General features: G+C 42.8%; 1 protein-coding gene across 1 annotated transcript in view; it reads right to left on the reverse strand.

Moving 5' to 3' along the window:
• Positions 1–26,452, reverse strand: part of ascc3 (activating signal cointegrator 1 complex subunit 3) — a 740,670-nt gene that overhangs the window by 93,351 nt on the left and 620,867 nt on the right. The window contains exons 35-36 of the mRNA XM_068026887.1: positions 13,497–13,608; positions 10,706–10,840 (exon numbers count right to left, since the gene is read on the reverse strand). Coding sequence (XP_067882988.1) covers positions 10,706–10,840; positions 13,497–13,608 — 247 coding nt within the window. The remainder of the gene's footprint in view (positions 1–10,705; positions 10,841–13,496; positions 13,609–26,452) is intronic.

Genomic DNA, 26,452 nt, shown 5'->3' on the forward strand with positions numbered 1-26,452 from the left:
AGACATTGCTTGACCGGGACTCGATGTAGCTCAGCGAGCACAGGGGGTGATAGTGAATGGGATTTGGTATGAGTTAGGACATGGGCAGCAGAGTTTTGGATGACCTCAAGTTTACGGAGGGGAGAATGTGGGAGACCAGCTCGGAACTTGTTGGAATAGTCAAATCTAGAGGTAGCAAAGGTATGAATGAGAGTTTCAGCAGATGATGAGCTGAGGCAAGGGCCAAGACTGGCAGTTAGACGTAGAAATAGGCGCCAGTAGTGATGGCACGAATATGTCGTCAGAAAATAGTGAAATATGATAACAAGATTACGAACAGTTTGGTTTAGCCTCAGACAGTTGCCAGGGAGCGGGATGGAGTCGGTAGCTGGGGAGCAGTGTTTAGAGCGGGGACCGACAACAATTGCCTCAGTCTTTCGAATGTTTTAATTAGAGGAAATTTCTGCTCATCCAGTACTGGAAGTCAGATAAACAGTCTGATAATTTAGCAACAGTGCAGGAGTTGAGAGGGGTGGTGGTGAGGTAAGGTACCATGGACTATTAGCAGTAAAGCTGCAAAAGGATTTGAAATGCATACATTGCACTTGCAAAGTCACATAAAAGAATCTTGAATGGTTTCCGGAAAATTTGAGCCAATCAGAATCACTTTATTGGCCTGGGACTTTTTAAAAAATGCTCTTTCACCTTTTTACCCCACTGTTTCTCACCACCTCTTTCACAAATTGCTACAATATTTTCTGACTCACGCACAGCAATGTCATGGGAGATCCATTAGTAAATATTGTAAAAAAAAAAGGCTTTTAAATGTCTTAAGTGCCTTTAATTTCTTACAATACTATTTTGGCAGGATTGAGCTTTACTTTTTTTCAAAAAAAGTGTTAATTATTTTCACTTGGAGAAGTGATGCTGGAAAGTGATGGCAAAATGCTGTTAAAAAAATGTACACTGACACAGCATATTAGCTCAGTGTGTCAAATTGTCAGCTTAAGTTGGCTACAGCAATAAAGTGTTTAGATACTTGAAATGAATACATTCTATTCATTGCTAAAACCTTTGAGAGCTATTGGAAGCAGCAGCTCACGCCTTATTCAAGCTTTTGCTACTCTGATAAGCTCGGAGCCAAAGGCTCTTGATGCTATTAGCTGAATTCTACATAAGAACAGCAAGATTGAAGTCTTGTGTTGACAGATTCCACACATCAACTACAAACTCTTGGTGTTTCCTGCTGCAACTATAAGGAACCTTACGGTAAAAGGAAGCAGCAAAAATATTAACAGTTATACCACTACATTAGGTGTGATAATTATTCTTACACCTTAGATCAATGTGAAAAGCTACTGAGAAACGTGGGCCAGGGGTCAGAGTCAAACAGTTCAGTGCCTGTATCCTGAGGGAGTTTCAAGTTGCACATTCACTACGCAGTTTGAGGTATAAAGTACAAATTGCTGATAGCTTTACTGATGACCGGGGTCAGGAGTTTGAATGAGATGGGCCACTATGCAAAGAGCAGCAAGAGGTCAGTGGAAACTGGCGATGGTGGGAACAAGTCACATGAATAATCAGACAGCCAAAGAAGTGTAAAAATGGATGGAGTCCTTTTTTTAAGCTTTAACATCATAATTTCAAAGATTGTAGTATACATCAATTATCAACGTTTGAAAAAAATTGCTGTGGATTATATTGCTTTGAACTTAAAGACAAAATGCACATTAAGTATGCTTTAAGAACTTAGCTTTATCAAACAATAAAAATATTGAAGAATTTATAACCTTTAGTAACTACTATATATCTGGATCTAATATTAAAAATGGCAAGCTTGTTTTTCAAAGTTTTGTCCAAGGATACTACAAATTATGCAGTGTTGTATATTTGAATATATCTAACTCTGTCTTTTACTATTCACAGAGGATCTTTTGGCAGGTGGGAGCAGTTACTTCTCTCTGGCCCCTCATTTGGCAAATGGTGCAGTGTGGAACAAAGGCACAAAATGGTGGAAATACTCAGCTGGTCAAACAGCATTTGTGAAGAGAGAAACAGGACTAATGTTTCAGGTCAATGATTTTACTGGTGAACAGGTGAAAGTTCTGACAAGAGATCACCTATCTGACAAGTTAACGCTGTTTCACCCTCCACAGATGCTGCAAAGCCTGCTGAATATTCCCAGCATTTTCCATTTTTATTTTAGATTTCCAGCATCTGAGATTTACAGCACAGAAGGAAGTTGACATGTTTTGAAATTTTTGACCATTTATCCACAGCAAGGATTTTTGTTAGGTTAGGGTATTAAAGGTTACGGAATCAAGGCAGGTAGATGGAGTTAAGATACAGATTAACCATGATCTAATTGGATGGTAGTACAGGCTTGAGGGGTGGAATAGCTGTTCTTATATTCCTTCCTATGTTCAGATGAAAGAGAGTTCGAGCGAAATGTTGAGTTTCTAAAGCAAAATGAACTCACGCAAGTTTAAAAAAAACTTGTGAGACAAAAGTTGTTTAAAATGGTACTAAACGGTTTCCTTGAAGACCAAAAAGGATAAGCAACTCCGTAAGCTGGTGTTGGGAATTGATTGTCTTGGGAATCTTTGACTCCAGCTTTTCTACTTATTCGGATATCCAATTTTTTTTAATGATAGTGAAAAGTAGGGCCTCTAGTGCTGACTCTGTTTAAATTTGTGTGGCCAGGAAAATTGCAGGTGCCTGTGCCAATAAGGTACTTATAGGGTGCTCACTTTCCCTCAGGCTGAATACTGTGACACAGGTTCTGTCTTGGGTGGGTTCAAAAAATTCTTCCACCTGGATCCACAAAGAATACCTGCATTTGGTATCTGGGGGTCCAATATGTTTGATCTAACTAGGTGTACTGTCTAGTGATTGAGGGTTTATTTTAGCTTATGGACATGGGAATTCTTAGGGGTTAGCAGTCCCTGTCATCGATCCTGCCCATTCTGCATCAGTGGCTTTGTTTGGAGCTGGCAGAGGCTCCTTTCCCACAAGTTCAGAATGAAACACTGGGGTGAGGCTAACATCCAACGTATTCGGTTCCTGATCTCATTTTGTGACCCTCCTACTGAACTCCTACTGGAGTTACAACAGGAGCATGCTGGAAGAGCTATGCTTTTAAGCCCATTATTTATTTGATTACATTCAAGTTTTCAAATGAAGGTTTATACAACTACAACTAATAGACAACAAGTTAATTTACTAGACCAGTTAATAAACCCAATTTTAGCAGTACATATCATTGGCCCAGAATTTACTGGGAAAATAATGTTAAGTTTAATGGGTATATAGCCCAGCAATTTATGCCATGGAAGAGCTATGACAGGGATTGCAAATCACAACAAATTGCTGGACAATCTGCACTGTCAGCCACGCAAAAATGGAAGCTCATCTCCCTACGAGCTTCAGGAAATTGCTGCATTTGTGCTCTTAAAATGTATTAAATTCAATGCAGAAAGTTGAAGCTGGTATTTAATGACACCAGGACCCTTTTAATGACAACATTCATGTTCCTGCAATGCCATCCAATCTCTCCGGCCCAGAAAAAGAACAACTGAAACTGAGCAATCTCATTCCTACAGGTAGTGAATTGTTCTCTGAAGTTTTTCAAATTTTAAATTTAGATTTATTTCTTACTTTTTCTTTGTCTCTTTTTTCTCCCTCCCTTAATCCAATATTTCTTTACCTCTATTTCTCTTTTTGTATCTAACTTGACTTTAATTACCCCAGTTCCTTCTCTGTCCTTCCTCTGTCTCTTTCTCTATCCTTCAACCTCATTGGTTAAGGATATAGACTGTTGGCCCCATCATTCATCAAGGCCCCAGATACTCTGTTGATCTCATCACACTGTTACCAACTCACACTTCCAGCAATTTGCGACACAATTTTTTTCTAGCTGATGGGCGAGGGAAAAATGAGGCACGCCATGAGATACCCTGCTCCAGCAAATTCTGGATCATTGTACTTATTTGTGTTGCAAGTACAGCTCCCCTCCACCTTAAACATTTGTAACTTTTAAAAATACCAAGAGTTTATAATTTTTCAAAATGCAGTCTCCTTCATGTTGCAATGTTCAAATGTCATCAGCTTTTAATAAAAAAATCTGGTCATCAAAAGTGTTATCAGATCAGCACAGGTCTAATAAGCAAAATATTTGTGCTGCTTTGAACTTTATATTACCAATTTAACAGGCATGGTCTTCATTGTGTTATGAATCAAACTTCAATACTGCCACTTCATTTATCAAAAAGTCTAGGCAATCATATGCAGAGGATGAAAAACTCCCTTGGGGAAAAGAGCTCCTTAAATTTGCAATCATGTATTGAGACTTCTAACACAGTCTCTTGTTTTGCTTCGAACCAGAAAATGAACTAGCTGTGTTGCATCTTTCTTGATCTGCCACCATGCCCCAAGGATTAGAGACTCCACCTGAGCTTGTTTTACAAGCGTAACTGAAAAAATTAATCTCTCCTGGCAGTGCTCCCACCGGGATACTTATGAATAATGATTTCACTTTCTTGCTTGCCCTCCCTGTCCAGTGGAGAAGCCACTCTTCACCAACACCATGGGTAAGGTGGAAGATAAAATTCCAGCTGTGGATTAGCAGGCAGTCAGGGATCCATCTGCTCATTCTGACTGAAGCATGAATGCCCAATTACTGAAGCATGAATGTCTGCGACAGTGTTGTCTCTCTGACAACTGGGTATTTTAGCTGTTTATTCACACTGACAGCGTACAGTGAAAGACATTTCTTTGATCACCAATCAGAAAATGCAGATTTTCAACTAAGCAATTAAAATATAAAGATGCAAGGTATTTTGTCACAAAACCCAATTACTGCTGCAAACAATGTTTATTCTCTCTCAGATCAACTGCAACAGGTGTGACTATTGTGATAGGGTTAATTTCAGAAAGCACGGTACGAGAAATTGTAAAAGCAATATTTTTCATAAGCTCACAAAAGACAGTTCTAGCACTACCACAACTAAAAACACAACTGGGAAAGACCCAATTCTGAGCCATTGACTGTTTTCCTATTTCCTTAAAAAATAGCTTCCCATCTCAAGAGAGAAAATATATCCTCCACTGAATGCTTATTTTATTAAAACAAACATGCTCAAATCAAATAGAAAATTACTTCAGAGTGATTACAAAACAGCAATCTATCGATCAGTAGCTTTATCTAGAAAATATTTGAGTAGGATGAGAGGAGGAAAGGAAAAAAGGAAATAAATACGCATATATATAAAATCTCTGCTGAAGAATAACCCATGTCACTGCCCTGAATGCGTTTACTGCACCTAAACAGATTTCTTTAGCAGTCTGCCTTGATTCATTCCAAATGGGTGCCTCTTCTCTGCCCGACCTCCTGCAGCAGCACTTCCACTACTGCAGCCACTAAGTATGAGGGCACAGACTTTTTTTTCCACTAACGAGTTTGTTTGGGCACAGATAATGATGATGATTTGATGTCTGGCCCTATAAGTTGCTACAGGCCATCAAATCCTACAGACAGTCTGTCCCCCGAGGCTAGTCTGCCAACCAGAGCCATTTCTAATGACTGAGGCTTTCCCACAATATCGCGGTGAGTTTGACCCTGAAAAATACAGCCAGGTTAACATTCAGCATGTTAGCTGGGTGTACATCTTACTCTGCCTTACTTCCAACTGGGTTCTAGCCCACTCAGAAAATCCAAGCTCCTATGTTTTTAACAGATCTTGATTGCATGAAAATATATTATTCATTACCACTTAAACAAGTACTGTTTATTCAGTATAGCAGCATAGAATGATACGACCCAGGAGGAGGCCATTTGGCCCATCGTGCCTGTGTTGGATGCTTTGCAACTGTGACTATTGCCCTTTTCTGCTCAGGTAGGAGCAAACTGTCCGTTACATATTATGAACCTGAGGTACTGCATTTGGATGGCAAGTTTATTCAGAACCTGACAGCTATACAGATTAGGAAGGTTTCAGGCTCAACATCCAGTTGAAAATGAGTTTAGTGAACTCAGCCAAAGCGATGGGTTCTTGAAATGGCTTCAGTACTTCCAGTTTAGGGAAGGGAAAAGTGGCCAGGCTTTCTGCTCCAGATCATTGAAGATGTGTGAGTGCATGTCAGGTGTAGGGAGGAGCAGGCCAGCTGTGATCCTCCGTGGTAAAATTGCCTGTCAACACTCAGTGTGCCTAGGCTTCCAAACAAAGCAAGACCAATAGGAGAAGGTAGAGGATGTTACCCACGACTTGTGGATCTGTGCCGAAACAAAGGTGAGAAGCAAAAACAAAATGACGTTTCCAAATAATATCAACTGAGATACAAACGGTGTGAAGGGCACAGAGGACACAAAATTCTTGAACTGCATTCAAGAGAACTTTTTTAGCCAACACGTAACAAGCCCAACAAGAGGGGGTGCAATTCTAGATTTAGTCTTCGGTAATGAAGGGGCAAGTAGATGAAGGAGCAGTGGGTGACCATTTTGGAGATAGTCACCATAATTAAGTTAGTTTGAACATAATCCTGGAAAAGGACAAATTTAAAACAGGAGTAAACGTTCTAAATTGGGGGAAGGCAAATTTTATGAAGCTGAGAGCTGAAAGTGGACTGGATACAGCTACTTGAAGGAAAATCAGCGGCAAACCAGTGGGAGGCATTCAAAAGCAAGATTCTACAGTGACAGTGTAGACGTGTCCCCACAAAGATAAAGGGTGGTACAGCCAAGTCTAGAGCCCCCTGGTTATCGAGAAACATACAGGGTAAGATAAAGCAGAAAAAGAAAGTTTATGACGGTCACAAAAAACGGAATACTTTAGAAGCCCAGAGGAATATCACAAGTGCAGGGGTGTACTAAAAAAGGAAATTAGGAAAGCAAAGAGAGGACATGCAAAATTATTGGCAGGTAAAATCAAGGAAAACCCAAAGATTTTTTATCAGCACATTAAGAGCAAGAGGATAACTAAGGAAAGTGTAAGGCCTATCAGAGAAGTACAAGGGAACTTATGTGTGGATGCAGAAGATGTGGGCAGGGTTCTTAATGAGCTTTTTGTCTATGTCTTCACAAAGGAGACGGATGATACAGACATTGTAGTAAAAGAGGAGGAGTGTGAAATATTAGATACAATCAGCATAATGGGAGAGCAAGTACTAGAAGGTCTGACATCCTCGAAAGTGGATAAATCACCAGGACCGGATTGATTGTATCCCAGGTTGTTAAAAGAAGCCAGGGAGAAAATAGCGGATGCTCTGAGGATCATTTTCAAATCCTCACTAGATACAGGTGAGGTACCAGAGGATTGGAGGCTGCGAACATTGTACCATTGTTTAAAAAGGGGGCGAGGGTTAAGCCAAATAATTATAGGCCGGTCAGTCCGACCTTGGTAGTGGCCAAATTATTAGAATCAATTCTGAGAGATAGGATAAACTGCCACTTAGAAAGGCACGGATTAATCAGGGATAATCAGCATGGATTTAAGGGAAGATCGTGTCTTACTAACTTAATTGAATTTTTTGAGGAAGTAACAAGGAAGATTGATGAGGATAGTGCAGTGGATGTGGACTACATGGATTTTAGTAAGGCATTTGACAAGGTCCGCAATGGCAGAATGGTCAGAAAAATAAAAGCCTCTGGATACAGGGGAATGTGGCAGGTTGGATCCAAAATCGGCTCACTGACAGAAACAAAGGGTAGTAGTCGACGGATGTTTTTGCGAATGGAAAGTGGTTTCCAGTGGCGTTCCACAGGGCTCAATGTTGGATCTCTTGCTGTTTGTGATATATATTAATGATTTGGACTTAATCTGAAATGCATGATTGGGAAATTTGCAGAATGACACAACTGGCCGTGTAGTTGATAGTGAAGAGGGTAGCTGCAGACTCCAGAATGATATCAATGGTTTGGCTGAGTGGGCAGAAAAGCGGCAAATGGAACTCAATCCAGAGAAGTGTGATGTAATGCATCTGGGGAGGGAAAACAAAGCATGGGAATACACAATAAGCAGGAGGATATTGAGAGAGGCAGAAGTAGCGAGAGACCTTGGAGTGCATATCCACAGGTCCCTGAAGGTGGGTAGATAAAGTGGTGAAGAAGGCATATGAAATGATTTCCTTTATTGGCCGAGGTATAGAATACAAAAGCAGGGATATAATGCTGGAACTGTATAAAATGCTAGTTAGGCCACAGCTGGAGTATTGGCTACAGTTTTGGTCACCACATTACAGGAAGAACATAATTGCTCTGGAGAGAGTACAGAGGAGATTTACAAGAATGTTGCCAGGGCTTGAAAGTTGGAGCAATGAGGAAAGATTGGATTGGCTAGGGTTGTTTTCCTTAGAACAGAGGCGCCAGAAGGGTGACTTAATTGAGGTGTACAAAATTATGAGGGGCCTGGATAGAGTAGACAGGAAGCACCTGTTTCCCCTAGTGGAGAAGTCAATTACCAGGGGGCACAGATTTAAGGCGATTGGTAGAAGGATTAGAGGGGATATGAGGAAAACATTTTTCACCCAGAGGGTGGTGGCTGTCTGGAATTCACTGCCTGTGGTGGAGGCAGAAACCCTCAACTCATTTAAAAGGTACCTGGACCTGCACCTGAGGTGCTGTAACCTGCAAGGCTGTGGACCAGGTGCTGCAAGGTGGGATTAGATTGGGTGGCTAGTTTTTTCAGCTAGCGCAGACATGATGGGCTGAACGGCCTCCTTCTGTGCTATAACTTTTCAAAAATTACTTCAGAATTAACTAAATATGATTGGAAATTACTGAATGTGCAAAGGATGATACAAATAGTAATTGGGAGAGTAACAGCAACAGGACGAATATGCAGCTAAGCACATGGGGCTGAATTTTGTATTTGTGCCGGGATGAAAAAAATGGCGGCCTGCATGCAGCCAAGCTGCCGCAATCTTCCGCCCGATGGTTCATTATAATACGCAGGGCGGCCACCCCTCACATTCACGTCAATGGTGTCGCCTGTTTCTGCAAAGCGCTGGTGCCATTTTTAAAGGGCTGCCAGGCCTGCGTTGACAGATCAAAGTTGAACCCTCTCCCCCCACCCCCCCGCCCCCACAACTGCAACAAAAAATAAAGTTTGACCCCCCCCCCACCAACTACACCAGAAAAGCCCAGATTACCCCTTTTCCATCCCAACTGCACTAAGTGTAGATTTGACCCCCCCCCCCCCACCGAACTCACCTAAGTGCAGAGTTCAACCACCAACCACTCCAACCCCCGTGCCACAACTCTGACAGTGCAGAAATGGCCTCTTCACCCCGCTCCCCCCCCACTTCACTACAAATGCAGAGATTCCCCCATTCCCCACCTCGGTGGCACCAGCTTTCCCTGGACGGGAAAACGAAGGCACGGGAATGCCGCATGTCGCTCGGAAGATCCGGAACTGCCGGTAAAATTGCTCCAGCTTCCTTGTAAACATTTTAAAAAGCTGATTTGAATATTGAAATCCAGGTCCCGCCACAGACTGGTGGATGTGCCGCCACGGAGCTTCCCCGCCACTGGGAAGATCAGGCCCGGCATTCCTGGCGTTGGGTTCCGTGGTGGGCCGCTGCCAGTATGATCTTCCGGCCCACCCTGCCACAGAGCCCGATGTTGGGAGCTCAACAAAATCCAGCCCATGGTTTATGATCGCTAACCATTGTGCTCCATATGCTTGGTAGTGAGACTGATTGTGTGTGCTAAAATACGTAATGTGAGCATAGGATTATTAAACTTAATATCAGCCTATATGGCACAGAGACATCAAGGAGGCAACTGAAGCTTTATTTAGGAAAGTCAATGACTTTATCGTTTTCTCCACTGACCCACAACAGCAAAGAGAGAATACAATTCTATTTTTCTACTGAGTTTCCCCAAGGCCATTAATTTAGAAATTCCCGCCCTTGACCACAATACTGTAGCCTTCATGAAGAAAAGCACACACCTGAGTTTGTGTAGCACTTTTCATGACTTCAGAATGTCCCAAAACTCTTTACAGCCAATGAAGTACTTTTGAAACATTGTCATTGCTGTAATGTAGGAAATGTGGCAGCCAATTTGCACATAGCAAGATACCACAAAAGAGATAATGATCAGCAAATTTGACTTTTAGCTATGTTGGTTGAGATAAATATTGGCAAAATCTCCCCTGGTCTTTGAAACAATGCAACAGCATCTTTTACATCCACCTGAGGGGGCAGCTAGGCCTCAGTTTAACATCTCATTCAAAAGACAGAGCCTCTGACAGTGCAGTCAGTACCCTCTCAGTACTGCAGTAGAATATCAGCCTAGACTACGTGCGCAATGGACTTTAACCCACAACCTTATGACACAAAGTCTAGAGTCCTATCACTGATCCACAGCTGAAAAGAGCTATATAAATGCAAGTCCATTTTTTCATTTTAAACCTCCAATCTAAAACGTTAATTAAAAAAAAATTCTGACTAGTGACCAAACCAGCCTCCCAACTGGTCAGAGCCTTTCATTATGTAATTGGGAAGCCTACGTGATTTCAGTGAAGTAACCCCCTACTCTAATATATTTATTACACCATAACTACAGATCCAATGCACAAATTTTAAGGCTCTTTTGTCAATACAATATACATCTCTCAGTACATATTTTCTGAACAGCTCCTATAATTGGGCAGGACTTTGCTGCAACGGATTTGAGATTCCAGCAAATGGAATACATGTATGCAAGTCTTCAGCGTCTCGTACTCACCGTCAAAACAGAGAGCAAGTCCTCCACAGAACAATCTGCTTTCATCTGGCTCTTGAACATTTTCATAGTTTGGTGTTTCAGATAATAATAAGAGGCTATACGGCCTAAATCCAGTGATTGGAGGCTGCGATTGTCCTATGAGATGTAAGTATGCATAATTAGAGAATATAAAAATAAATGCATTCAGAATTAAAAGTGCAAAACATTTTCCAGAAATTTGGGATAAAATTTTGTGTTCCTGCCATGGGCAGTGATCTGTCCATTATAGAATCCACTGATTTTGGGCAGGTTCTTTTACGTGCAAGTGATTTGCTCTGCCACATTACCACCCAGGCAGTAAAGAACAGAAATCTACACCTTGATATCAAATAACAGCTGAAATTATACATTTTGCGACTTATTAGATAAATACTTAATTGAGCCTGGGCAAATTAGAATTTATTACAAATGATTTGTCATTTACTTTCAAGCCTGATTGATGCAGAAAAGCCAAAGAAAATATATTTGATATAGACATACTGATATACTTTGTGTAAAGAATGAAATGGGGGACTCTCCAAATGCATTAAAAAAAATGAGGAGGGCTTCTCCTACCCTTCCTTAGAAACCAATGTCTGCTCACACCTGCAGCCACTGGTTGGGTGAGGTGATCTGAATGTATTCCAGAACATGTACGATCACATGTAGAAGCTGGAAAATAATCAGCACTACCTAAATATCCAACAGCAAAAGAAAAGAAATATTTTTGGACCTGGGGTGTCTTTCTCAACATCAGGCTATCCCAAAGCACTTTATAGCCAATTTGCACACAGTAAGTCCCACAAGAAGTGATAATGACCAGATAATATGCTTTTTATCACGATTTGGTTTGAGAGATAAATATTGGTCAGAACACTGGGAAAAGCTCCCCTGCTATTCTTCTAAGTAGTCTCACAGGATCTTTTATGTTCATCTGAGAGGGGAAACGGGGCCTCGGTTTAACATCTCATCCGATAGAAGGCAACTCTGATAGTGCAGCACTCCCTCAGTACTGCATTGGAGTGTCAAGTTATGTACTCAAGTCTCTGGAGTGGGAATTGAACCCACAACTTTCTGACTCAGAGGCAAGAATGCTGCCACTGAGTCACTCCTGACACAACAGTGGTGGTGGCTGAATATTCAACTCTGCTACTAGGCATCTAATTCTTCTAGAAGTAGTAACCACTTAAAATAGAAATCAAATAAGGAGACTTATGATAAATGTCAGGCTCATAGTATGCTAGAGAACCAAGCTGATGCAAAAAGTACAGAGGAGAAATAAAAAAGTAAATAAGGGGGAAAAAAGTGAGAATAGATTAGTAGGTATTATAAAAGGGAACCCAAATACCTTTAATTAAAAATAAAAACAGCAAAAGGGACCCAAAAAAGATACAAACTAGGAGCAGAAGTAGGCCATTCGGCCTCTCAAGCCTGCTCCGCCATTCAATAAGATCATGGCTGATCTGTTTGTGTTTCGAATTCCACACTCCCATCTGCTCCCGATAATCCTCGATTCCCTTGCCTAACAAGAATCTATCTACCTCCGCCTTAAAAATATTCAATGACCCCACCTCCACCACCTTCAGAGGCAGAGTGTTCCAAAGTCGCACAACCCTGAGAGAAAAAATTTCTCCTCATCTCTGTCCTAAGAGGACGACGCCTAATTTTGAAACAGTGCCCCGTAATTCTGGACACACCCACAAGAGGAAACAGCCTTTCCACATCCACCTTGTCAAGACCGCTCAATCAAGTCTCCCCTCACTCTAGATTCTAAACTCCAGCGAAAACAAGCCCAGTCTGTCCAACCATTCCTCATAAGACAACCCGCTCGTTCCAGATATCAATCGAGTAAACCTCCTCTGAACCACCTCCAACGCATTCACATCCTTCCTTGTGGAGGCAGGGTGCATGACTAAGGTACTAAATGAGTACTAGGCATTGGTCTGTACCAAGGAACAGAATGCTGCCAATATCACAATAAAGGAGTAGTAGTAGAAAAATTGAACAAGACAAAAATAAAGAGGAGGCATTTAAAAGGCTGACAGCGCTCAGAGCTGCAACATCCCCCAACCCAGCCTACATGAGAATCATGGATGCAGGTTAATCATGCATCATGATCCCCACCTCCCAAAGTCTTACAGCACAGAAGGAGGCCATTGTGCCTCTGCTGGCTCGTTGAAAGAGCTATCCAAGTAGTCCCACGCCCCTGCCCTTTCCCCATAGACCTGCAATTTTTTTCCTCCTTCAAGTATTTATCCAGTTCCTTTTGAAAGTTAGCTGGGAGCCAGAGTGAGGGGTGGCTGGCAGCGGCCTACTTTCATTACATACGGGGTGGGAAGAGCACTCCAGCACCTCCCAGTTCCACATTCAGCTAGGTTGCATAATTTCCTTATTGCAGGTGTTCCAGAGGGCTGGTTTCCCTGATTGCAACCTCTGATGGAACTGTCTGTTGATGATGATGATGACTCCCCCTTTAGGGTGAACCAATCTTGGAAGGCGGAACCTCAGAGGTCCCTTATTTACATATGCAAAGTGTTTAACCCCTGCTCAGGTTTGTTTGGGGGTGGGGGGTGGCGGGGGAAGACTGCAGCATAAAAGGATGGTTCTTGTTTGTCCTTACCCAAACGACCAGCAGGAAGCACGTGAATAGCCTTCCAGCCGGATTTCTCTACCTCTAAACTATGAAATGCAGATTTTTAAATATCTATCACTAATAAGCACAAGAGAAAGACTAATGTGGTTAAAAAAATTAGGTTTGTAAAGACAGCTTTACCTCCCCTACTGAAATACAATAGGAACATTCCAGATCTGCAAGAGACTTCTCCACGAGGTTGGAAAGATATTTGTTCATGGTGTCATGGTTAATATCATCTAAGTTGTAATAACTGCAAGAAAGGTGATATTAAAGGAAAACATTAGAAATCAAAAGGCACTGTTTGTTCATGCTCTGCCACGTTCAATATGATCTCCTATGCACATCTTTTAAAGCTGACTTAGAATTTGAATCAGTACTATTCCAACTTTAACCAACCTACAGTATGCCGACCTAGTCTGTCACTGTGCTTATATGAAACTTACTGGACATTGGTTAAATTGCTGGAAATACAGAATACATGACCCAGAATAGTACAGCAAGTGTTTCCTATACCTCAGCTGAACAACAACCAGTTACATACTTATGTTTTCAAGTAGAATTATATTACTGTAAATGGAAACACCATCTTGTGCACTTGCAAATAACAAGAGTACCAAAATATCAATTTTGTGGTAAAGGAGGGCAGCTCCCTTTATTTCTTCAATTTTCACAGTGGTATTTATATGCTGGTTGCATTATCAAGGAAACAGAACCTAAATATCTATTAGCATTGGGTGATAGATCTTTAGCAAGCCTGCAAAAGAGCTGGTGTAAAGTTCATCAAGATCATGTGAAAAATTTTAGTTATCAAAAGATAAAAATTGTGAAGTTGCAATGAGAGTTATAAATAAGAGGAAGGAAGAGGGGAGGAGGAAGAGAGAGAGAATCATAAAATCATAAATAGAATCACAGAATCAACAGACTGCAGCATGTGCTTTCCTACAGCAATTCAGTTATTGGTGTTAGTTTAACTTTAGGCTATGGAACCAATCGCTGCTCATCAATGAAGGACCTTTGCTCTTAGTTACAACAGACAATTCTTTTGTCTGATTTTCACATCTTGGATGTTAATTTTCCCAATGGATGTCCGGAATAAGTAACATTTTCAGTAAAATGTTGCTTTTCTGTACAACAAATTTCCGAAAATTTTATATATTTAATTGCATACTAGTTATGGCAGTTAATTCAAATTCCCACTGAATACCTTCTACCCAGATGGTGATCAGAATTTCGCAACTGAGTATACAAAAGAAACTGTCTTCTCGATACCTATATTACTTTGTTTCTTCCTCAAATTCCTCATCTGAATCAACATAAAAGACACTGGATTTTTGTCATTTCTTCTGCTGATCCCTCACAGTGCTATATGACTTGTGATGTTCTTTTCTTCTCCCTGCCTTCAATTTAGCAGCACCTACTGGTTTCGGCAACACTTACCTAAAATGCCTGCTTTCATGCAATTATGGCAATATAGCCTTCTTAAGCATCTATTTGAATACTTATTTGTTTTACTGCACTTCCAACATGGTTAAGTGACTGTGTTCACTCCAGGGCTGTTGGACCCTGTGGCATTAACTTGCTCGCATGCTCGCATGCCTGGCAGCAGTCTACATCCCATGTGCTATTTCAAGAGCTCTAGCAGGTGAGTCTGGCTTCTACCAACAGCTTTCTCTGTATCAACATTTCCTCCAAACTATAGACATTGTGGCATTGTTGAGAAGCCCGGCAAAGTCATACATGTTGGGCACAGTCCTCAGTTCTGGCATAAATTGAGGAACAATTTCACCATTCCTTTGCCCCTCTGGTTAAACTTGAGCAGTTTCGCAATAACAAGTGGCTCCAGGCTCAGATGTTCTTTGACCACTTCGACCAACTCCTCATACATTTTGTCTTTAGACTGGACAGATTCTTAATCAATTTATAGGCTGCAAGCAATGTTCCCTTTAAGCTGCACAATAACACAAAATTTCCTGAGCAGGCCTGTACATGTTGGCCCTTTAAGTCGCCGCGCATTCGCAGCCGCGCAAAAAAAAGAATCTACGCACTGTAAAAAGAGGACGTGTTGGTGTATGCCTGCAGATAGTAAAAAAAAAATCTCTTTTTGGCATCAATTGTGAGTTCATTTGCCTCAAATTAAAAAATAAGTATTTCTACATAGTTACACCAGCAAAACTCAATTCAATACTGTCCCCTATTTTTCCAACTACTGCCGACTAAAGTTGCTATCGCAGGTTTTGGCACTCTTAGGTTAAGCCCAAGTTAACAGGCGGATAGAATGAGAGGCTAAGGTATGGACTTCCTTGTAAAAGCTGAAAGAATGTTAATATTGTTAATATTGAGCTACAAATTCAGACCCATCCACTATTTGATTTTTCGATAGGTGGTTGGACAATCATAGAATCTATATTGGCAGTGAAGATGACAATTTACATACCCATCAATATACGCATGGAAGCTGACTACATGCAATGGCGAATGCCACTGACAGGGAGTATATAAATAATGAACCTGAGAGAAGCAAAGGATGGAACCTTGGGACAGACCAGAAGTAACAGGTAGGCATGGGAAGAGAAGCCAATGCTGTGCTGTCTCCATTGGAACAGGTAAGAGTGGAATCAGACAAGGACAATGTCATGGGGATGAACCACAGGAAAGCTGATTGGTTGTCCATGTTAAAGGCCACGGAGAGGTTGAGGAATGTGATGAGGAATTGTTGTTTATAGTCAGCGTGGGGACGGTGTCAGAGCTATGGGTGGGACAAAAGTTGGTGAAAAGGATTCAAACAATGAGAGGCAGGGGCGAAATTGAAGAGCAGCGCTGGAATGGAGTGATGACAGCAGTTCTGAAAAGTGGAGTCAGTGAGCACCGAGTATGAGGGAGGGTGGTTGATTGAACAGGAGAGGGGATTAATGGATTAGCTGAAGGCTTTCAGGAAGTATGAGAGTCTGGTATGAAGTTAGGAGAGAAATTACAGATTATAGGGTTAGAGGTTGGAAAGAGAATGAACTACAGTTGGTTCAGGAGGGTAGGGGGGCTGAAGGAGAGTGAGGCAGATGAGTGGATAATGCCAATTAGAGACACAAAGTTATTTATGAAATTTTTGCAATTGGCATCAAAGGTTAGGATGGAGATGCAGGAGGTGAAGATCAAAGGTTGAGTTGGTGGTAGAAAGAAATAATTTGGGATTGTCCTTGCCCTCCAAGATTATTGTCCACCTTCTCAAGGGCAATTAGGGATGGGCAATAAATGCTGGCCTAGCCAGCGACGCCCATATCCTTCAAAGAAAAAAAAATTGTGTGTAATAGTAAAAATTGGCCATAGAAAGATACAGGTCAACTCAGTCATGTTATGCATGCTTGAGCCTGCAAACACTGGATTTACAGACTTCATGGGTGTTGTTGCAAAAGTAACCATAAGTACTGGCTACCTAAGTGAAGAATTGGAGGGTGCCACATGTTGACAGAACGATATTCAAGTAAGGGGTGAATGCCTTCATGAGAAGGCAGTAGGAGAGAAGTGAAAACGAGCAGGGAGAAGTAAATAATTCTGCTAAACAGTTAAATTGTCACTTGCTGAATGATGTTGAAACATTTTTCAGTTAAATGCTGCTTTTCTTCGAATGGTTAAACTTCACATTTGTTTTAGAAAATTGTGGGATGAGGGACACTCTAATGACGAATTATCTGCAGCCTCAACCCGTGAAGATCATTTACCTGTTGTTCTCTAGTTAGCAGTAATCTGTCCAGTCCCTTTGGACAGCTGTTTCATTGTACACCCCAGCAACAGACTAATTGACTTGTCTTATCACTCCCTTTAAATAGACATTTTATTGTACACCCTAGTAACAGGAGTAATTGAGTTGTCAGAAGCTTCAATTTAAAAGGTAGCCTCACAGGGTTCCTCAGCATACGGCTCATAACCTGCATGCAAGCAGGGTTGAATATTTACACTGCTGTTAACAGGTGCTGAGATGTTAAATGATTCTAATAGCTGGGGGTGTACTGAGAGAGCCAGCAGGATCAGAATTATAGCCTGTTTGAACACAACAATTACTTGTCCCATGAGAGGCGTCAAAATCAGAGGCAGTTTTACACTAATAGCTGCTAGCACATGGGGTAGACTGGCTAACTTCCATTAGGAGCCTTCTGGGAAACACAGGAACAACTCCCTCTGGTATCATGAACATGTATAATCAAAATTTCAAACATACCTATAAAATCATTAACTGAGTAGTGTCTGTGGTGCGGAGAAGACTTTTAGATTTAATAGATAGACTTGTAACAAATTCTAAGATTGCAATATGTATTATTTAAAGAAAAACTGCAATGGGAGACATGATGCCAGCTAAACTAGGCAAATCACACTTATAAAACGAACTCCAGCCTTGACGTCTTTCACTTATGCAATGTACACGCATTCAAAGTACCCTGCACAGAGGCAGTGAAAGAAAAGCAACAGTAATGCCTGGGAGAACAGGAGAATTGTGGGAAGCAGAGTGTGGAGGTTGGGTGTACCTTCACAGAAAGTTGTGCAGCTTCAGATAGTCTGTTATATGGCAGCACTGACAGGGGGCTCAAACCAAGATCAACCTGAACTAGAGCATGACAGGAGGACAGTAACAAATAGCGAGCAAAACAAAGATATGAAAAAAAAGAAAACTTTGTATTTTTCTGTTTATTAGGATTTTACTGTTCAACAACACCAGTCCATTACAAATGAAATGGCCATTTGGTAGATAAATGCCTCATGTGGTACTGAGCGAAGAGATCAGGAAAGATTTGAAGTTCAAACACTGAGAGCTCAGTTAGCTGATCATAACTGAGCAGTTTTAGAGGCTCGAGTCGTTTTAAACCAGCTCCAGAAGCTGGCTGAGCGTGTCTATCCAGAGGCACAGTGCGGCTTTCGAGCAGAGAGATCCACCATTGACATGCGGTTCTCCCTTCGCCAGCTACAGGAGAAATGCCGCGAACAACAGATGCCCCTCTACGTTGCTTTCATAGATCTCACCAAAGCCTTTGACCTCGTCAGCAGACGTGGTCTCTTCAGACTACTAGCAAAGATCGGATGTCCACCAAAGCTACGAAGTATCATCACCTCATTCCATGACAATTATGAAAGGCACAATTCAGCATAGCGGTGCCTCATCAGACCCCTTTCCTATCCAGAGTGGCGTAAAACAGGGCTGTGTTCTCGCACCTACACTGTTTGGGATCTTCTTCTCCCTGCTGCTCTCACATGCGTTCAAGTCTTCAGAAGAAGGAATTTTCCTCCACACAAGATCAGGGGGCAGGTTGTTCAACCTTGCCCGTCTAAGAGTGAAGACCAAAGTACGGAAGGTCCTCATCAGGGAACTCCTCTTTGCTGACGATGCTGCATTAACATCTCACACTGAAGAGGGTCTGCAGAGACTCATCGACAGGATTGCGGCTGCCTGCAACGAATTTGGCCTAACCATCAGCCTCAAGCAAATGAACATCATGGGACAGGACGTCAGAAATGTTCCATCCATCAATATCGGCGACCACGCTCTGGAAGTGGTTCAAGTGTTCACCAACCTAGGCTCAACTATCACCAGTAACCTGTCTCTCGATGCAGAAATCAACAAGCGCATGGGAAAGGTGTCCGCTGCTATGTCCAGACTGGCCAAGAGAGTGTGGGAAAATGGCGCACTGACACGGAACACAGAAGTCTGAATGTATCAGGCCTGTGTCCTCAGTACCTTGATCTACGGCAGCGAGGCCTGGACAACATATGTCAGCCAAGAGCGACGTCTCAATACATTCCATCTTCGCTGCCTCCGGAGAATCCTTGGCATCAGGTGGCAGGACTGTACCTCCAATGCAGAAGTCCTCGAGGCAGCCAACATCCCCAGCATATACACCCTACTGAGCCAGCGGCGCTTGAGATGGCTTGGCCATGTGAGCCGCATGGAAGATGGCAGGATCCCCAAGGACACATTGTACAGCAAGCTTGTCACTGGTATCACGCCCATCGGCTGGCCATGTCTCCGCTTTAAAGATGTCTGCAAACGTGACATGAAGTCCTGTGAAATTGACCACAAGTCGTGGGAGTCGGTTGCCAGTGATCGCCAGAGCTGGCGGACAGCCAGAAAGGCAGGGCTAAAGAGTGGCGAGTCGAAGAGACTTAGCTGTTTGCAGGAAAAAAGACAGAAGCACAAGGGGAGAGCCAACTGTGTAACAACCCCAACAACCAATTTTATCTGCAGCGCCTGTGGAAGAGTCTGTCACTCTAGAATTGGCCTGTATAGCCACTCCAGGCGCTGCTTCACAAACCATTGACCACCTCCAGGTGCTCACCCATTGTCTCTTGAGACAAAGAGGCCAAAGAAAGAAGATTAGAGGGATCGCAATTGGGTCAGCAGCTTGGCTTATGGAGATCAAAAATGAAAGACTGATGAGGACTCCAAGCAAGTGTGCATGTGTGAAAGTTGCGTGAGGGCATGAGTTAGCAAGTCTATCATGCCTCCTGGACTTAAACAGCCTGCTGACTTGGAAGTGTGTTGAGGGTAGGGGGTTGAGTGAAGGAGAGGCAGTTAGAGAGGGCTACCATCATGTAACAACTGTGTGAAAGCTTCAGGAAATCTTTCAAGTAACCCTTTATGTGAAACAGCTTTTGAGATGCATTGTTCGGTACTGGCTGCACCAGGAGCACAGTTTTTTTTGTTAGCATGAGAAAGAACTGTTTAGAGAAAATAAAGAAAATGTATGTGCTCATAGGCTTGAGCGCAAGGAAGCAGGAGTTAAACTTCAAAGTTTTTCTTTCAAAACAAAATAACAAAGAAATGGGGAATAAATACAAGGGATAGAGAAGTGAAAGAAACCACTGTTAAACACACCAACTTTCTAACTATTATTAGCATTTTGCAGTTTCTACGTTTGGCATGTCTGTGGAATATTTCAAAATAACATTCAAAACATACTGTTTTAATTAGCGTGTCTGTTCTATGTACAATGCAGTGATGAGATGAATAATTAGGCAATCTCATTAGAATTAGCACATAATTGGTCATAAAACTGCAACACAATGTTAGAGGGGGCTCAACACATCTGCACCAGGTACATAACTCTAAGCAGGGATTTTTTAATAGAACGTTAATATACGGCCCACATGGTGTATACATCATCTCCTTTCTTTTCTTACTTCATTGTGTGAAGCACTTCAAGACATTTTATAAATACAAATGTTATAATTACCAGTGAGGATGTGGACCAAGTCCAATATACCCTCAAAGTTGAATAAAATTAATGTACGTAATTTATAAACTTGGGGAAAAAATTATAATCAGTGAAGTAGGGAATATTTCAAAAAATTGTGCGAGTCCCAAAAGACTGGAATTTAGCATCTCAAAGACATTTGCAAAAAAATAGCTTTGACCAGGTAGTTGTAGCTTCATGTTCTCAATTTAACAGATTACTCAAGTGGTTTCAAAAGCCTAAATAATGGTCTTACTCTGTGGAGACGAGACATTATGAAAAGCTTTTTGTGTGCTTCAAGAGAGACGGCTGCTGTACTTTTGATAGAAAGAAAATAAGATTTGCATTTATATAGTGGCTTATCATTTCTCTCAAAAGTATCTTAAACTGCTTCAGGTACGATAGGCAGATGGGTCCTTGGTTTAATGTCTTACCCAAAGGATAGCACCCTGACAATGCAGCACTCCTTCAGTACTGCATTGGAGTATCAGCATAAATTCTTCAAGTCCTGGAGTGGAGGGATGTGAAGCCACAGCTTTCTGGCTGAGGTGAGAATGCTACCATATATTGCACTTACCAATTTTCATGTGACCTTATTTCTCCTCTTACGAGTCCCTTTGTCTTTCCTTACTTTGCTCTCCTCTCTTTGCTACTCTTCTCTTGCACTTTATCCTTAACGGCTCTTTTTTCTCTTGCTTACTGCTCCTCCTGTTTGACCTCCCCCCGCAACCCCCACTTCTCCATATTTTCAGCAATGTTTCCACCAACCTCACCTTGCTTCAGGCCATTAGCCTTGCTCTCTCACGCCTCTTTCCGTTTCTGACTTTATGTTTGGCAATTTTGATGAAAATTAAAATTAGAGACATTTAAAAAAGGCCATGTAGAACTCTAGGGGTAGACCAAAGGATTTTGCAGATCAGCAATTATGGCAAAGTAAATTTACATCACCATGGCTGTGTCAAAACATCCAGTTACTGGAATGCTCTTTATAATGGAAAGTAGGTGTGGAATTTTTTCCACAAGCTAAATTAAAAAATCCATAGACAGTATACAATACACAGAACACCTAATGATTATAAAGCGTAATTTAATACGGACACACAAATTAGGAGCAGAAGTAGGCCATTTGGCCCCTCGAGCCTGCTGTGCCATTCAATAAAATCTTGCTAATCTGTTTGTGTCTCGAATTCCACACTCCCATCTACCCCCCCGCCCCATAACCTTTGATTCCCTTGCCTAACAAGAATCTATCCACCTCCGCCTTAAAAGTATTCAATGACACCTCCTCCACCACCTTCTGAGGCAGAGTGTTCCAAAGTCGTACAACCCTCAGAGAAAATATTTCTCATCTCTGTCCTAAAAGGGCGACCCCTAATTTTAAAACAGTGCCCCCTCGTTCTGGACACACCCACACGAGGAAACATCCTTTCCACATCCACCTTGTCAAGATCGTTCAGGATCTTATATACTTCAATCAAGTCTCCCCTCACTCTTCTAAACTCCAGTGAAAACAAGCCCAGTCTGTCCAACCTTTCCTCATAAGACAACCCGCTCAATCCAGATATCAGTCTCGTAAACCTTCTCTGACCAGCCTCCAAAGCATTTACATCCTTCCTTAAATGAGACCAAAACAGCACACAGTATTCGAGATGTGGTTTCACCAATGCCCTGTATAACTGAAGCACAACATCCTTACTTTTAGTTTTAATTCCTCTCGTAGTAAATCTTGCAGCATTCCATTAACCTTCTTGATTAGTTGCTGCTCCTGCATACTACCTTTTTGTGACTCATGCACTAGAACACCTAGATCCCTCTGCGCCTCAGAATTCTGCAGTCATTCTTTAAGTAATACTCTGCTTTTTTATTCTTCCTGCAAAAGTGAACAACTTCACATCTTCCCACATTATACTCCATCTGCCAGATTTTTTCCCACTCACTCAACCTATCTATATCCGTCTGCAACCTTATGTCCTCTTCACAACATACTTTCCTACCTATCTTTGTGTCACCAGCAAATTTAGCTACCATGCCATCGCTCGCCTCATCTAAGTCATTGATATAAATTGTAAAGAGGCCCAAGCACAGACCCTGTGGGATTCCACTCGTCACATCCTGCCAATCAGAAAAGGACCCATTTATGCATACTCTGTTTTCTGCCAGCCAGCCAATCTTCTATCCATGCTAATATATTACCCCTACACCATGAGCTCCTACTTTGCGCAACGACCTTTTATGTGACACCCATGTCACATAAAAATCCAAGTCAATGGGCTCCCCTTTATCAACAGCGTATGTTACTCCTTCACAAAACTCCAATAAACTGGTCAAAACTCGACTTCCCTTTTACAAAACCATGCTGACTATTCCCGATTACTTTCCGAGTTTTTCTGTGCCCAGCTATAGCCTCCTTAATGATTGATTCTAACACCTTCCCCACGACAGACGCCAAACTAACTGGCCTATAGTTACCTGTTTTCTGCCTCCCCCACTTCTTGAATAGAGGGGTTATATTTGCTACTTTCTAGTCTGATGGAACCACCAACGCATCTACTACCTCATTAGCCACCTCTTTTAAGACCCTAGAATGAAGCCCATCAGGACCCAGGGACTTGTCAGCCCGCAGCTCCACCGGTTTGCTCAGTGTCAATGTCCAACCAGACCATCTGAAACTTAGAATAAGGACAAAAATATGTCACACTGTTGGGTTTTTTCTATTTTTTGTATTTCAAAATAGACCACGGCTGGGATTTAACCCTAGGCAGACAGGAGCCGTCTACCGACTGAAAAGTCGGTGGCGAACCCGCTTCCGCCTGGCCTGGGGATCCGACCCATATTTTGCAGGTCCCCGGGCTTTAATTGATCTGAGAGCGGTACTTCCACCTGCTTGAGGTACGAAGTCTGCCTAATAGAGCTGCCAACCAAGCAGCAGGCTGGCAGCTCTTTGTCTAGGCGGTGCCACCGGGAGCGGTGGCCACTTCTGGGACTGCACCCAGTATCGCAAAGATGATATCCGGGAACTCCGGAATGCAGTTAAGTTTTGTTGCCTCGCTGGGGCTGATTGGTCAGGCCCCGGCAAACCCCGTGTTGGGTGTGGTTGGGGCCTTGGGGCAGCCCTCCGTCGGGCACAGGGTGCCCAATCATGAGGGTCCCCCCAGGATGTCAGAGAGCTGCCTGCTTTTAACAGGCCGCTTTTCTCAGGCCTGGCCGCCCAGCAGCCACGAGTAAAATCCCCAAGGTGGTGGGCGGATTCCTTTTAGTGGTTACTTAAGGGCCTTGATTGGTCTGGGGCGGGCAGGCCATTTTTGCTGCTGCCGCCCTGCGTAAAGTGGCGGCGGAGGCGGGAGCAGGTCGGGAAGGGCCCCCCAAGCCTCCTGCTCCATTTTACTCCTCCCCCCCACCCAACCCAACTACCTTCCCGCTCTTTGGGGGGTGTAAAATTCCGGCCTAGGTCTGGAAAGAAAACAACACATTTATATGGCGCCCTTACCTAATAAAATGTCCCAAGGAGAATTATGGAACCAAATTTCAGAACTTAGTGCCTAGGTAGCTGAATGCATGGCCACCAGTGATGAAGTGATTAAAATTGGGAATGCTTGAGAGGCCAGAATTGGGGGAGTGCAGAGACCTGGGGGGGATGGTAGGGCTGAAGGAGATTACAGAGATAGGGAGGGGTGAGGCCATGGAGGGATTGAAAACAAGGATGAGAATTTTAAAATCGAGGCAGTGTTTGACCAGGAGCCAGTGTACGTCTGTGAACACAGGGGAGAGGGACGAACGGAACTTGGTGCGAGTTAGGGCATGAGCAGCAGAGTTTTAAATTACCTCAAATTTGCGGAGCGTAGGGTTTCAGTAGCAGATAAGCTGAGGCAAGGGCAGAGTCAGGCAATATTACGGAGGTAGGCAGTTTTAGTAATGGTGTGGATATTAATTGTATATGCAGGCGAGCATTATCTGGGGCTTCACTTAAGCACAAATAAATAGATTAAAACTGTGGTTGTTTGCTTAGGTTATTGTGTAATTCTGTAAAAAAAAATATAAAAGTGTGTAAGACTGGTCCCAGTTCTCTCCTTCACCAATTGTTTTTCTGGAACAGGATAGCAGATGCGTGATCGGAAGCTTATCTTGGGGTCAAATAAAACATCAAGGTTGAGAACCGTCTGGTTCAGCCTCAGTTGCCAGGCAGAGGGATGAAGTCGGTGGCTAGTGAACCAAGTTTATGACTAGGATCGAAGACAATGACTTCTGCCTTCCCAATATTTAATTGGAGGAAATTTCTGCTCATAAATACTGAATGTTAGAGACAGAGGAGGGGTCAAGAGAGGTGGAGGTTAGGTCCAGCTTGGTATCATCAGCGTACATGTGGAAAGTGATGCCATGATTTTGGATGAGGTCGCTAAGGAAGGGCCAAAGAGAGATCTTTGGGGACATCAGAGGTAACGATGCGAGAGCAAGAAGCGAAGTCATTGTAAGTGATTCTCTGGCTACGACAAGATAGAGAAGAATGAAACAGACAAGTGCAGTCCCACCCAGTCGGAGGATGCTGGAGAGGTGTTGGAGCAGAATTTTGTGCTCATCTGTGTCAAAGGTTACAGACAGGTCGAGAAGGACAAGAGGAGAGAGTTTACCTTTGTCGCAGTCAATTAAGATGTCATTTGTGACTTTGGCAAGATCGGTTTTGATACTACGATGGGGACGGAAACCTGACTGCAGCGATTCAAATAATAAGTTCCGAGAAAGAGGGACATGGATTTGGGAAGTGACAACATGGTCAAGGATTTTGGAGAGGAAAGGAAGGTTTGAAATGCGACAGTAGTTTGCCAAGATGGAAGATCAATGGTTGATTTTATAGAGGAGGGGATGATGATGACAGATTTGAAGGAGATGGGAACATTACCTGAGGAGAGAGAACCGTGAGTATTGGCCCACATGGGAGCCAGGAAGAAAAGTTGTCAACAGTTTAGTAGAATATTGTCTACAGACAAAGAGGGGGGTCTCATGGCCAAGATGAGCTTGGAGAGGGCATGTCAAGAAATCGGACAGAAACAAAAGAAAGATGAGAATTCAGGGTTAAAATAGAAACTTTTGTGAACCAGGTATGCTACGTCATGAACAAATATTAAAACTATATGTCAACTCCTGTCAAAGCAAGAAAAGCACCAGTATAAAAGACACACCAGCAAAAAAGTTCAAATACAAAAATCTTACAGGAAAAGTACAGATCCAAAAATTACATTCTTTTGGGCCTCCTTATCTCGAGAGACAATGGATACGCGCCTGGAGGTGGTCAGTGGTTTGTGAAGCAGCGTCTGGAGTGGCTATAAAGGCCAATTCTAGAGTGACAGGCTCTTCCACAGGTGCTGCAGAGAAATTTGTTTGTCGGGGCTGTTGCACAGTTGGCTCTCCCCTTGCGCCTCTGTCTTTTTTCCTGCCAACTACTAAGTCTCTTCGACTCGCCACATTTTAGCCCTGTCTTTATGGCTGCCCGCCAGCTCTGGCGAACGCTGGCAACTGACTCCCACGACTTGTGATCAATGTCACAGGATTTCATGTCGCGTTTGCAGATGTCTTTAAAGCGGAGACGTGGACGGCTGGTAGGTCTGATACCAGTGGCGAGCTCGCTGTACAATGTGTCTTTGGGGATTCTGCCATCTTCCATGCGGCTCACATGGCCAAGCCATCTCAAGTGCCGCTGACTCAGTAGGGTGTAGAAGCTGGGGATGTTGGCCACCTCGAGGACTTCTGTGTTGGAGATACGGTCCTGCCACCTGATGCCAGGTATTCTCCGGAGGCAGCGAAGATGGAATGAATTGAGACGTCGCTCTTGGCTGGCATACGTTGTCCAGGCCTCGCTGCCATAGAGCAAGGTACTGAGGACACAGG

The sequence above is a fragment of the Heterodontus francisci genome, chromosome 3 (assembly GCF_036365525.1).
Source record: "Heterodontus francisci isolate sHetFra1 chromosome 3, sHetFra1.hap1, whole genome shotgun sequence".
Lineage (NCBI taxonomy): Eukaryota > Metazoa > Chordata > Chondrichthyes > Heterodontiformes > Heterodontidae > Heterodontus > Heterodontus francisci.